Source organism: Felis catus, chromosome B3 (assembly GCF_018350175.1).
Source record: "Felis catus isolate Fca126 chromosome B3, F.catus_Fca126_mat1.0, whole genome shotgun sequence".
Taxonomy (NCBI): Eukaryota; Metazoa; Chordata; class Mammalia; order Carnivora; family Felidae; genus Felis; species Felis catus.
In genome coordinates this window covers 136,878,640-136,893,047 of record NC_058373.1, presented here as the reverse complement: position 1 = coordinate 136,893,047, position 14,408 = coordinate 136,878,640, and the positions used below count along the sequence as shown (strand labels likewise).

Below are 14,408 nucleotides of genomic sequence, written 5' to 3'. Positions count from 1 at the left end.
GACATGACATAAACAGGACTGCATAAGCGAGGAGCAAAAGAAGAGATGGGATCAAGGAGGACTCCCCACATCCTGCCTTGGAAACCAAGTGGATGATAGTGCTACACATTAGGACAGGGGGACACTAAGGGAACCTGAGGTGTCGAGGGGAAATAGCAGGACTGAGTTTTGGACTTGTTAACCCTGAGAGGCCTTTGCGGCATCCCAGTGGAGATTACAAACAGAAAACTGCGCATACGGATCTGATGCTCTGAGAAGGCATGCTGTAAATAAGAAAACTTACATAGAATACATGCAATTTATATAGATAATATATAAAGACCTGGGTGTAGATGAAATGGCCTACACAGAAAACAGATCAAAAGTGGCAATCTGCCACCGTAAACGTAATTTTACCCCAACAAAATAAGGGGGTTGAAGAACTCAAAGTTTTAAAGGAAGACAGCTATCACAAATGTTTTGGCAGAATATTTAATTTAAAATGCTAAATTATTCCTAATACATAAGTAGAAAACAATCAGTTGTTTTGTGTGGGGATAAGGGTGATGGTAGGCCACGGTGAAGGGGTATATGCATTTTGGGCTAAAATCGTTCCAAGATTAAACCAAGAAGAATAAAATAAAAGGAAAGGGAACTTACCCTCTCAGTAACGGAAGACTAGATAATCCTAATCGGCTCTCCTGATGGGGAGAATTTACAAAACCGGACAAAATACAAAAGTCATCTGTGTAAGAGCATATGGAAACTAACAAGGCTACCCATCCAAAACTAAATAATTACCCGTCCTACATTACTAGATTAATTACCCATCCAAGATCTAAGAGACAAAGGCATTCCAGAAAGGTAACCATGTAATCTGGGGCCTCTTTTTCCTCTGAGGCCATCTGCTAATTCTAGAAAAGACTCCTGAGAGGCTGACAGCTTAAGTGACTTTTTTTTGACAGTCTTGCAGAGGGTCCCCAGTAAGACCCCTAGGACAGGATAAGGGTGATCCTGAAGCCGACTGGCTTTTGCCAGAGGAGCAGCCCAGCTTCACAACATCCAGTACCTGAAACTGGATTAACTGAGGCTTTACTGCCAGTGCAGTTAAGTGGCTCCCAGAAGAAAACACATTCCTTTCTAGAGGAAGAGACCACACTAAGGCTCAATCTATTTCTACAAATAATTTATCAAATACAAGGTCAAACATAACAATATGCAGGCACACGAAGAAATAAGAAAATACAAGTGAGATCCAGCAGAAGCAGTATAAAACAGAAATGCACCACGCTCCGGGTATTGGTGCCATCTGATGCATACCTGGTTCAAGGGGACATGGTAGATTTTCAAAAAAAGATTAGAAATTCCAGACCAGAAAAGTAGGATAATCAAAATCAGATTACGTGGGGAAACAGGTTTAAAAAGCTTAGTGTGGAAAGCCACCACCACCGGGCAAATGCACCCAAGGTCAGTTAGCAAGACACACTACAATGAGATCACGAGTAACTTGTTATATCACCTGCAGGAAATTCCTTTCCATCTGGCGCCAATATGCTATTGTGCTTTGATCACAAACTCCACTTGCCACCCCCCCCCCCGACCCTTTGCTTCTTACACAAGTTAACAATTACTGTCTGATTGGTTTCTCCACATTCACCATGTGTGTAAGATCCTGAGAGCTCAATAAATATGGAGAGGAAACCCCTGTTCAGGGCTCTTGTCTCCTCCCGGACATTAGCCTCTCTAGTATTCAATTCTGCATCCACTCTCTTGCTGGACAAGAGGAAACTCCGCACTCTTGGTCTGCGGCAAGATTAGACATAAATGAATCGGTAAACTGTAATATGATCAGGATAAATCACTCAAAATGAGTCACAAAGAGAAAATAAGGGAAAAGACATAGAAGATTAGACATTAAAAGGTCTAATATATGTGAAATTAGAGTCCTAGAAGAAAAACAGAGGATTAGGAAGAAGCACATTAGAAAAATATCTGAAAAGATAATGGTCAGGGTTTTTTAATGCAAATATTCTGACAAGTGTATAGCCTTATTTGTATGTATCTAGTGACTAATGATACTAAGCATCTTTTCTTACGCATACTGGCCATCCACAAATCTTCTTTAGTGAAGTAGCTGTTCAAATTGTTGCCCATTTCTTAAAATTGTTTTTTTTTCTCCCTTATTCTTGAGTTTGGAGACCTGTTTACATATTCTGAATGCATGTCCTTTATCATATATGTGATCCACGAGTATTTTCTCCCATTCTAGGTCTTCTCTTTTCATTCTCTAACAGTGTCTTCTGAAGAGCTAAAGCTTAAAATTTTCAGGAGGTCAAATACCAATTTTTTTCTTCTATGGATCATGCCTTGGTGTCATATGTTAGAAACCTATGACCCAAGGTCACAAAGATTTTCTCATTTTCTTCTAGAAGTTTTATAATTTTAGTTTTTAACAGGTTTACAATCTATTTTGAGTTAATTTTTGTGTATGGTATGAAGTATGGACTTTTTTCCCAATTAACCCAGTACCATTTGTTGAAAAGACTATCCTCTCTACACAGAACTGCCTTTGCTCTTATGCTGAAATCAACCGGCAATGTATATAAAGGACTTATTTTTCCTCTGTATATGTCCCACTGACTTGTCTTTATATAAATATGACATAGTCTTAATTGCTGCAGCTGTATATTAGGTCTCAAAATCAGGTAGCAAAAAATCCTCCAACTTTGCTTTTCTTTTTCAAAGTTGTTTTGGCTATTTTTGGTCTTTTATATTTTCATATGAATCTTAGAATTAGCTGGTCATTTCCTATCAAAAATAAAGGAACAAAAACAAAAACCTAACATGGTGGAATTTTTATTATTTTACATTGAATATATAGATTGATATGGAAAGAACTGACATCGTAACAGTATAGAGTCTTCTGATCCATGAACATGGTATACCTTTGCATTCACTTAGTTCTCATATTATTTCTCTCAGCAATGTTCTACAGTTTTCAGTATACAGACCTTACATATCATTTATCAGATTGAACCCCAAGAATTACATATTTCAATGCTACTGTGATAGTTTAAGAAAAACTTCAATGTCCAATTGTTTGCTAATATAGAAATACAATTGACTTGTATATTGATCTTATATCCTCCAGCCTTTCTATATTTACTTAGTAGTTCCATTATTTTTCTTATGTAGATTCCAGCATAGACAATAATGTTATCTGACAAAAAAAAAAAAACCCACAATTACTTCTTTCTTTCTCTGCAAGTGAATGCCTTTCGTTAATTTTGTTGCCATACTGCATTGGCTAAAACGTTCAGTATAATGCTGAACAAGGTGGTATTAGTGGACACTCTTGGCTTGTTCCTGAACTTAGGGGAAAGCATTCAGTCTTTCACCTTTAAGTATAATGTTACCTATGTGTTTTTCAAAGGAAGCTCCTCTCTAAGTTTGCTAAGTTTTGCTAAGCTTCGTTTTGTTTTTCAGGAATGACTGTTAAGCTTTTGTCAAATATTTTTCCTAAATCTACAGAGTTGATGAAAAGGTAGTGTTATTTTTTTTCTTTTTCCTTTTTTAGTTTGTTGATAGGATAACTCACATGGATTCGTTTTTAAATGTTTAACAAACCCTAAATTCCTGAAATAAACTCTAACTGGTCATGATGGATTATCCTTTTTTATATGTTGCTTGATTTGATTTACTGGTTTTCAGAAGACGTTTTCATGTAAGCTCATGAGGGATATGCATCTGTAGTTGTTTGTTTTGTAATGTCTGTGTCTCATTTGGGTATCAGGGTGATGCTGGCTTCATAAGATGACTTGTTCTTACTTCCTCTATTTTCTAAATGAATCTGTGTGGAATTGTTATTTCATTTACATTTACCCTAATTTTTACCATTTCTGGTACTCTATTTCTTCATGTAAACCCAATGTCCATCTCTTATCACATCATTTCTGCCTCAAATATCTCCCTTAGCATTTCTTGTAAAATAAGTCTGGTACAAAGAATCCTTTCAATTTCTCTTTGCCTAAATAGTATTTTGCTTTCATCCTTGAAAGGTATTTTCACGGGGTACAGATTTCTTATTGACATTTTTTTCTTGCTTTTAGTACTACTAACACTCCATTGTCCCCTAATCTGCACTATTTCTGGCCAGAAGTCTGCTTTACTCTCACCTTTGTTCCTCTGTTTGTAATGTTTCTTTCATCTCTGGCTGCTCCCGAGATTGTTACGTTTTACTTTCAGCAGTTTGATCGCAATGCGCCTGGTGGTGGTGATGATGGTGGTAGAGTGTGTGTTTATCCAGCTTCAGGTTCTCTGGGATTTTGGATCTTTGGTTTGTTGTTTATTAACTTCAGAAAAGTCTTGACTATTATTTCTTCAAATAGTTCTTCTTTTCTCATTCTGAGACTCCAATTGCACATATATTAGACCACCTGACATTGTCTCAAAGCCATGTGATGCTCTCTCCTGTTTTGTTTTGTTTTTTCTACTTGGTTCTATCTTTGTGTTTCAGTTTGGATAATTTCTACCTTCAAGTTCACTGATTCTTTCCCCATCTGTGTCCAAACTGCTGAGGAGCCCATCAAAGGAATGCTTCATCTCTGATGTTATCTTTTTTTAAAAAATAAAGATTTTAAAGTAATCTCTACACCCAACATGGGGCTCGAACTCACAACATCGAGATCAGGAGTCACGTGCTCCACCGACTAAGCCAGCCAGGTGCTCCATCATCCTTTCTATTTCTAGCATTTCCAGTTGATCATTTTATAGCTTCCATCTCTGCTGAAATTCTCTGTGTGTCCATGCAGATAGCCTGAGGAAATGGGCAGTGTTGTGTTCCCGTTCCCTTCCCCAAGCAGCAGCCATTCATCACCGCACTGGCATCAGCAAGGGAGAGTCTCTCCAATCTCCCGTCCTGACCCCTAAGGCAAGGAGGCTTGTGGAAAAGAGACTGCAAGTGGGTGCAAAGTTCCCTTGTGTCTGGAGCTCCAAGTGATTCTAAACTGATATGCTGCCCACGATCAACCTTTCAAAACCTGTCACAATTTCAGCTGATTTTTTTTTTTCTAACAACCTTATGTGGTGGTCACTTCTTCTATAGTCAGTCAAAAGTCAGTGTCCCTGTGTCCCATCTTTTCTCAGAGGAGCTGCTGCTCTTCTGAATGTGGTTTTCTTGGTTGCCTTGTGACCACTTTCGACAGGCTCAAAAGAACTGGTGACTGAATGGACTCTGTGACTAAGCTATTGTTGTTGGACAGGAGCGATGCTCTCTTGCACACTTCCACACCCTAAGTACAAGTGGAACTGATGGCTTTTGTGTTTGAGCCCTGAGTAGTCCTTCCTCTCTTATAAGCTACCTAAATATTTAAATGAATGCTTGCTGTACTTTAGAGTTTCTAGATGTTCCGATTTGAGAAATTTCTAGGATATTTAGTTCATCACTGCCAAAAGGTTACTTAATCCATAAAGCTTTACATCAAAGATGACACACCTTTATTACAGTATAATATGGAAATACCTGCCTTGTTTTATAATTTTGCAAGGACTGTAAACAAAAATGTCTATAAATGATCCTTCATATCACTCAAATGCCTTACATCAGAAACAATATCCAAGTAGTAACAGAGGTTGCACTATCACAGAAATAAAGGATCTTCTAATTAAGAATTTCAAAAGTTCTGGCTGATTTTTATGGTAGGGTAAAAATAACAAATGAATGACTAAGCAGCACATGGGAGAACACTGGTCTCCAACAGAATTCACTGAAAGGAAATATCTTCAGGTATTCGGAATATTAGCTAATATAACATTTTATGCATGCCCAGAAAAACTATGTACTCAGTAAATGTTTCCACTGAATTTAATTATTGTAAAATAATTAATGATGTTAATCTGTTTTGTCTGTAAGCATAAGTAGATAAAAAGACATAACATAAATATTATTTTCAAAATGCATATGGGTCAATGTACTTTTATTTTTGAACTACAAACCACAGAAGAAAAAGTAATTTGTATCATGTTCATGTTCCCTAATTCCTTTAGTTAATATTGTCTGGTTTTTTTTCTTTCTTTTTTTTAGTGAATTAGAAAAAATATTATATAATTTTATGCTTCCTAGCCCATAAAACCTCCTAGGTAGGTCAATCCTAACCCTTATGGGTTGTTTTTCATCAGCTTCCATTACAGGAATTATTTCATTTTATTTCTTCACATTAGAGTGTCCCTAAATCCTTAGCCTGTCAATAGAGTACTAACAGTGGGCTTTTTATGACCTGTATGATATCTGGAACACCATGTTCTGATTATTTATAAACGTGTTGCTTGCACAAAATCCTTTTGCTTTTCTCAGGAGGGAACTTTTAACTTATCTCAGAAAACATGACCTACAGTGAGGAAGACCCGTACTTTTACTTTCGAGCTGCAAATGAAAGAAAAAAGTAACTTGTATCATCTGTTTATCCTCCTTAATATCTTTAGTTAAGACTCTCTCTTTTTCTTGGTGAACTGTACAAATAAGTTATGTAATTTCATGCTTCCTAGAGACCTCCCAACAAAATATTCATAGTCATACGTTGACTCTTTTAAGCCTGCATTTTCTCAACTGTGAAATGAGAATAAATATATCATGTAGGGTTGTTATAAGACGTTTAAAAGGATGTGTCTAAAGTATTAAGCACAGTGCCTGGCCCACAGAAAGTGTTCCTTCTAATTATCATTGGCTATCCACACATCTGTACCGCCTGAAATAAGACTTGAAAAGGAAGTAAAGCTAAGCTTTTTTTTTTTTTTTTAATGTTCATTTATTTTTGAAAGAGACAGGGACAGAATGTGAGTGGGTTGGGAGCAGAGAGAGAGGGAGACACAGAATCCGAAGCAGGCTCCAGGCTCTGAGCTGTCAGCACAGAGCCCGATGTGGAGCTTGAACTCACGAGCTGTGAGATCATGACCTGAGCCGAAGTCGGACGCTCAACCGACTGAGCCACCCAGGGACCCCAGGAAAGCTAAGCTTTTTATTCACATACATCTATATTTACACAGAAAAGGTTTATTTAAATTTTTGAAAATGAAATCTTTTTTTTTTTTTTTTTTTTACATCTACCTATATTCAGGGGCGCCTGGGTGGCTCGGTCGGTTAAGCATCCAACTTCGGCTCTGGTCATGATTTCGCAGTTCCTGAGTTTGAGACCCACGTCGGGCTCTGTGCTAACAGCTCAGAGCCTGGAGCCTGCTTCAGATTCTGTGTCCCCTCTCTGTCTGCCCCTACCCCACTCGTGCTCTGTCTCTCTCCTTCAAAAATAAACATTAAAACAACATTTAAATCTACCTATATTCAGTAGATATAAAATAATAATCACATTGGCAGAAACTTGTATTTTTTCTATTATTTCCATTAATGAAAATAATGTCATGTAAAATAACAGTAAAACTAATAAATCTTTCAAGAATCAGATTGGTAGACCACATCTGCTAATCGCAAATGACTAAATTTCATACTGATTAATTACGTCTTTTTTTATCCTTTCATTACTATGCATCTCTCTCCCACTCCCCCAAAAAAGCTCTCTCCAGGACCACAAAGCAGCATCATACCATTCCACTGACAGTCTGTTTTTACTTCTCATCCAAGAATGCCATCAGTGGATCAGGCCAATATATCATTGGTCTTTCAGGCAGGCACTTACAGTCTCCGAATATGAAGTTCAATCAATGCTCATTTTTAAATCACCGTTGGGTGCCTATTAGTTTGCCAAGCACTGTTGCAGGTTCTGGGGGTACCATGATAAATCAGACTGTCAAAGTTTCCACCCTTAAAGGAAGAAAGAGAAAAGAAAGCCAGGTGATGAGTTCAGAAAGCTAGATGGGATCGGGGCGCCTGGGTGGCTCAGTCAGTTAAGCGTCCGACTTCGGCTCAGGTCATGATCTTACACTCCGTGAGTTCGAGCCCCGCGTCGGGCTCTGTGCTGACAGCTCGGAGCCTGGAGCCTGTTTCGGATTCTGTGTCTCCCTCTCTCTCTGACCCTCCCCCGTTCACGCTCTGTCTTTCCCTGTCTCAAAAATAAATAAACGTTAAAAAAAATAAAAAAGAAAAGGAAGAAAGAAAAGAAAGCTAGGCGGGATCATTTTATGGAATGGTAAGGAGTTTTATTCTAACCTGAAGTGAGAAGTTACTTTTATTAGTTTCTTGTGGCTGCTGTAATAAATTACAACAAACTGGGTGGCTTGAAACAACAGAAATGTATTCTCTCACAGTTCTGAAGGCCAAAGGTCCTAAATCAGTGTTATTTAACCAGAATCAAAATGTTGGCAAGGCCACGCTCCTTCTGGAGGCACTAGGGTAGAATCCATTCCTTGCCTCTTCCAGCTTCCGGTAGTTGCCGGTATTCCTTGGCTTGTGGCCACATCACTCCAGTCTCCGCCTCCTTCACATGGCCTTCTGCGTGTCTGGGTCAAATCCACCTCTGCTTTCCTCTTATAAGGATACATGTGATGACATTTAGGACCTACCCAGATAATCCAGGATAATGTCCCTATCTCAAGATGCTTAACTACATCTGCAAAAACTCTTTTTCCAAATAAGAGAACATTTTTAGGTCCCAGGGATTAGGACCTGATCTCTTTGGGAGGCTATATTCTGCCTACCACACCACTTAAGCAATTTTCATGCAAGAAGATATGATTGATGCTTTGAAAAGATCTCTCTGAAGAAAAAAAAAATAACTATGTGAGATGATGGATGTATTAATTAACTTGACTGTGGTAATCATTTCTCAATGTACACATATATTAAATCATTACGTTGGTACACTGTATATATAATTGTTTGTCAAAAAAAATTGTAGATTGTTCCCAGAATAAATAAATAAATAAATAAATAACCTCTATGGCTGAGTGGGCTGGGGGGGGGGGGGGCGGGGGTGGGCAAAGTAGAAACAATAGGTCCAGCAAGGAGGCTGATGTGTAACCAGATGAGAGCGGACTGAGGCTTGAGAAGTAAAATTATATATTATATATCTGCTGCAATCATGCTAAGCTAATGAGAAGGTTGTGTAATAGTTAAGAGGGGGGACTCAGCAGCCAGACTTCCTGTTCAAACCCAATTATGCCACGTGCTAGCTCTGTGACCTTCAGCAAGTTAGTCAAGTAAGGTGTTTCCTCTTCTATCAAGTGATCCTTACAGAATTGCTAGGAGTCATCAAAAAACTAAAAATGCGGGGCGCCTGGGTGGCGCAGTCGGTTAAGCGTCCGACTTCAGCCAGGTCACGATCTCGCAGTCCGTGAGTTCGAGCCCCGCGTCAGGCTCTGGGCTGATGGCTCGGAGCCTGGAGCCTGTTTCCGATGCTGTGTCTCCCTCTCTCTCTGCCCCTCTCCCGTTCATGCTCTGTCTCTCTCTGTCCCAAAAATAAATAAATGTTGAAAAAAAAAATTTAAAAAAAAAAAAAAAAACTAAAAATGCACAAAGTGTTGACAGAGTACAGTGCCTGACACGCAGGAAGCCTTCAGCAAATGTTAGCCATACTTATTTTTATTCGTTCCTGATATTGCACGTTTTCTAATATATAATTTTATGCAGTAGATTTTTGGGTCCCCAAATGAATGGAAAAACAAAAGAATTCAATAACTCAACAGGCAGAGGCATTTTTTACAATTCATTATAAAAAGAGTCACTAGTCATTAGCCCATGTAATAATTACATCACTACCACTTTAATTTTATAAAGGACCAGAGCATTTTAGAAATGTATCCTAACAATCAAATTCTTTCACTTCTAGCTAACCAGAAGTTTAAGTCAAATATTGAACTCTCACATTTAAATAGATCCCAATTTATTGTGGAAAAGACTTAATCAATAAAGACCACAGACAAAAATTACTGGTTTTCAAAAGATGATACCCTAGGAATTAAGTCGTATAACGTGAATATATTGTAACAACTGTATTTAAAAGTGTCTCCAATCTAGGAAATTTAAGTTGGAGGTCAAAATACTCTTCCTTTCTGGATTCTTACTTAAATTTAACCGTGAGGGGTGCCTGGGTGGCTCAGTCGGTTAAGCATCTGACTCTTGGTTTTTCAGCTCAGGTCATGATCCCCCCAGCTTTGTGGGTTCGAGCCCCACTGACAGTGCAGAGCCTGCTTAGGATTCTCTCTCCCCCTCTTTCTGCCCCTTCCCCACTCACACTGTCTCAGTCTCTCTCAAAATAAACATAAATCCCTACATAAATACATACATACATACATACATACATACATACATACATACATACATACATACATACATAAATTTAACCTTGAGATAAATAACCTCATAGCATGATCATTTGTTGTACGCTTTGGATAAAATTTACAAAGTGAACTGTAAAAATACTACAGATCAGCTCAATTCAAATCTGATTCTACTTCTACCATTTTTAACCTACCTTCATCCCTAAGACAGTGAAAAGAGCAATTATTTTAAAAACTATTTTGCAGTGAATATATTATTGTAAGGAGGAAATGCAAATGCAATACAACAAAAAGAAATAAAAATATCACTGGTAAAATGTTGTATTAAATAAGACCAGAGAAATCTTCATTATCACTGTATCTGATGCTCTTTATGGTAAAGATAAGGTACAGGGGGAGCTCTAAAAGTTTATACTATTGTTGCAAACGTGTTAACAATCTCAGGAATGATTAGTTTCTTACACAGAATATTTATTGTACTTCTCTTTAAATTCTCTAAAAGTAAGTCATTCATAGATTAATATTAGTAAGTATGTAAATGACTCTTCCCTGTGGATTTAATGAACGACCAACCGAGATACGCAAACCCAGCAGAACCATACAGATGCTCAAGCCAGAAATCCGGAAGGTATCTCTCACTTCCCACACCCAACTCATTAGGAAGTTCTGTTCTGTTCATTCTACCTAAATCATTGTGTCTCAAACACAGCCACTACTCTCCTCTGTCCCGGCTAGCTGGCCTAATCCAAGCCACCTTCACCTATCATGAGGACCAGTGCTATACTGTCCTCATTCTCCCGCTCCAAGCCACTCTCCACACGATTATCCAAATGATCATTGTGAAATGTAAATGGGACAAGCCACCGCTCTGCTCAATGGCCTTCCACTGTCCCGAGGAAGAACATCTCTTACGCGCTCGGTCGCTGACCATCTCTCTAACCTCTTTTCAAGTCACACCCCACCATCACCCACTGCGTTCCAACCACATGTGCCTCGTCCAGCCCCAACCAGTTCCTTCATCTTAGGGCCATCTGCTGCCTCTTCCGCCTGGACCACTCATTCCTGCCCCTTCAAATGGCTGCTTCCTCCGATCCCTTTGGTTTTCAGCTCCTCAAAGAGGCTTTCTTTGACCTCCCAAGGCACAGTAGGTAATCCTGTCTCCCTTTACCCTGTTTTTCATAGTCACTTACTTGTTTAATGTCTGTTTCCCCCACTCTGGACTGTAACTTCCTTGAGGACGAGTTCTCTGTTTTGCTCACCTCCATTTTCTCAGGCCTTAGAACAGTGCCTGGCACATGGGAGGGACTCGGGAGATACTCGGGAATGAATGAGTGCCATTATTACTAATTATTATTATTATTATTATTATTATTATTATTATTGCTCTCATAAAGCCCAATATGCTTAATTCTTCACTAGTTTTACATAAAGTCAGGATCACACTATTAAATAGTCTCCTATGATTGTTCTTTAATTGTTCTCCAGAGTCTTTAGGCCCTTCTGACATAGAATCTTATCTGGGACTGTCCACCACCCTTTTCGTATCTTTTTCAGGACAAAACAGGATAAATGAGAGTCCTAAATAAACGGCCACTGGTTGACTAAAGAAATGAGTGAACAGGCGCCTGCGTGGCTCAGTCGGTTAAGCGTCCGTCTCTTGATTCCGGCTTGGGTCACGATCTTGCAGTCATGAGACTGAGCCCCACGATGGGTGCAGAGCCTGCTTGGGATTCTCTCTCTCTCTCTCTCTCTCTCTCTCTCTCTCTCTCTCTCTCTCTCATTCTCTCTGCCCCTCCCCTCCTCCCTCAAAAGAAACAAACATTTTTTTTTAATAAAATCAGCACTAAATAAAGGCTTTCTTATTTCTTAGTACACATTCATTAGTATACATTTTCTTTATATCCATTTATTCAGTTAACCTTCTATATTATGGATTAACTTTAATTACCTTAAAAGCTTATTATAATCTTACCTTCTATAACTCAGTTATATAGTTTTAGCAGATTTGATTCTTTGTGTAAATACACTGTATATATGAGTGTGCAATATTTTGTGTGCAGTCCCACGAAATTAAGATTTTTCAGGACTTTACTGTGAACTCATTAACAAAAGTATTTTTTCAAAATAACTTAGAGACCTCTAAAGGTCACTATTCTCTACCCTTCATCTTTTATTCTTGCTTTATGAAACCGTGAATGCTCAGTATGCTGTCCGTGAACCAGATTTAGCATGCTTAACACAGAATGCATTGGATGCTCGATATTTTTAGCTTTAAATCTAATTGACTTACCTACAATAATCTCTTAGTCCAGGGGACCTAACCCACCGATCCCTTCTACCATAGTTTAGTTGCCACTTCCAGGTGTCATGCTAAGAAGTTTAGGTAGTTACTGTCACTGAAATTGAATGTGAAATTAAACTGGGATGGTGCAGACTTGATTCCACTGAAATTACAGCATGATGCTGGGGAAAATTGCTATGGAAAAGTCTGATTCATTTTTGAATCACATGCAAAACCAAAATAAGCATTTTCTCAATTCACCACTGTACCCAGAAAAAAAAATTCATATTGCCTGCACAGAAATGTGGGCATCTTGTAAAAATAACATGCTATATCCCTGACCTAAATCACAGCAACTAGAACCGCGTTACATATGCCTAAGAATAAAATTCAAGAATACACTAATAACTGCAGTATTTTAAATACATATAAATTAATTACAAAATTACAAACAAGTTATAACCAAACAGAAAGACAAAGAAAGTATACAAAAGTCACTATTAGCAACCATGGTCCCCATTGGTATATAACCTCCCTGACCCCATGAATAGATAAGCTCCCTGAGGACATACAGGCTGTTGTCTGTTTTGCTCATTCCAGTTCTTACAGATAAGAACAACACTTTGCACACAGCTACAGATAAATAACAAATACTATGTATCAAATATTTAATATTATATATTAATAATCAATAGATATTAGAGAAAAGAATGTTCTGATCAAAGATTTTTGTTTAAAGCAGGAAAACTTAATTCTGAAGGAATATAGGAAGCAGTAAGTGTAAAACTAAAAATGTGATGGCCACAATTCAATCTTTATTTGGTGATTCTGTAGAAGTCACCAGAAGGTAATTATTAGGAATAATAGTTAAATTACATTTTCAGTGTTGTAGAAATACTATTAATATAAATTTAAGTCAACAGAATACCAAATAAGACAGCTATGATTTCATAAGACTAATTAAGGTATTTTTGAGCTACTGAAAACCTAACTTTATTAAATAAAATGTCTCTGCTGAGAAAATAACTAAGAAACATTTACAACTTAAGGTCTGTATTCCCCTGTTTTCATCAGTTAGTTTCCCTAAATATTGTCATCATAATTCAAAATGTGTATATTAATGCGTCCTCCACTCCGCAATTAGGCACAAAAGATCAGCCATCCAAAGCTCTGAAATTTCCTGACAACGACAACTGTGCTACTGGAAAAACGGTAAATTCGAATCTTATTTTGTACCAACTTACTCTAACTTTCGGCAAGACTCTCCGAAGTGTCTCAGCAGGATTCTGTCGCACCAAAAATGGAAGATTTGCAATCACACTTGTTCCTTGGATATCTTGACCAGCACTTACAAAGAAAACACAGATTTAAAATTTGTAATTACAAGCCAAATGCCTGGGTTACAACCCTAAAAGGCAGGGATTAATCTGCTTTTCATGATAAACACTCAGACATTTGACAAAGTTTTAAACTTGAAACACAGCATTTAGTTATAAAAGTCAAGCCAGACCGAAATTTCATTAAGCAAATCTTATAACAAACGCATGAAGATATTAATCACGCTTATGCTGCAACGTGATTCTCTCTCTACATACATGTCTTAAATCTAAAAGTCTTGAGGCAATTTTTAAATACTTGCTTTAAAATTCTACCTCATTTTTCACTGTGATCTGCCAGTTTACTCTACTTTCTAAAAAAAATACAGAAATGTACATTTTCACCATGGTTAAGTATTAACCATAACCAGAGCAGGGATAGCAACAAAATAGACTACTGGAGATTCACACTTTTTTCTGGCACAGTGAAGTCACTGTTGCACTAGGCTGACACTAAGAGTTGCCAGAAACTTCTGAAAGATATATTCAGTTTCCTGAAAAGTCAGTGAGATGTATTTATACAGTACCTTTTAGATATAACATTCATT

General features: G+C 37.9%; 1 protein-coding gene across 1 annotated transcript in view; it reads right to left on the bottom strand.

The window, feature by feature from the left end:
• Window positions 1–14,408, bottom strand: part of PPP4R4 (protein phosphatase 4 regulatory subunit 4) — a 104,009-nt gene that overhangs the window by 55,132 nt on the left and 34,469 nt on the right. The window contains exon 3 of the mRNA XM_011283478.4: window positions 13,729–13,831. Coding sequence (XP_011281780.3) covers window positions 13,729–13,831 — 103 coding nt within the window. The remainder of the gene's footprint in view (window positions 1–13,728; window positions 13,832–14,408) is intronic.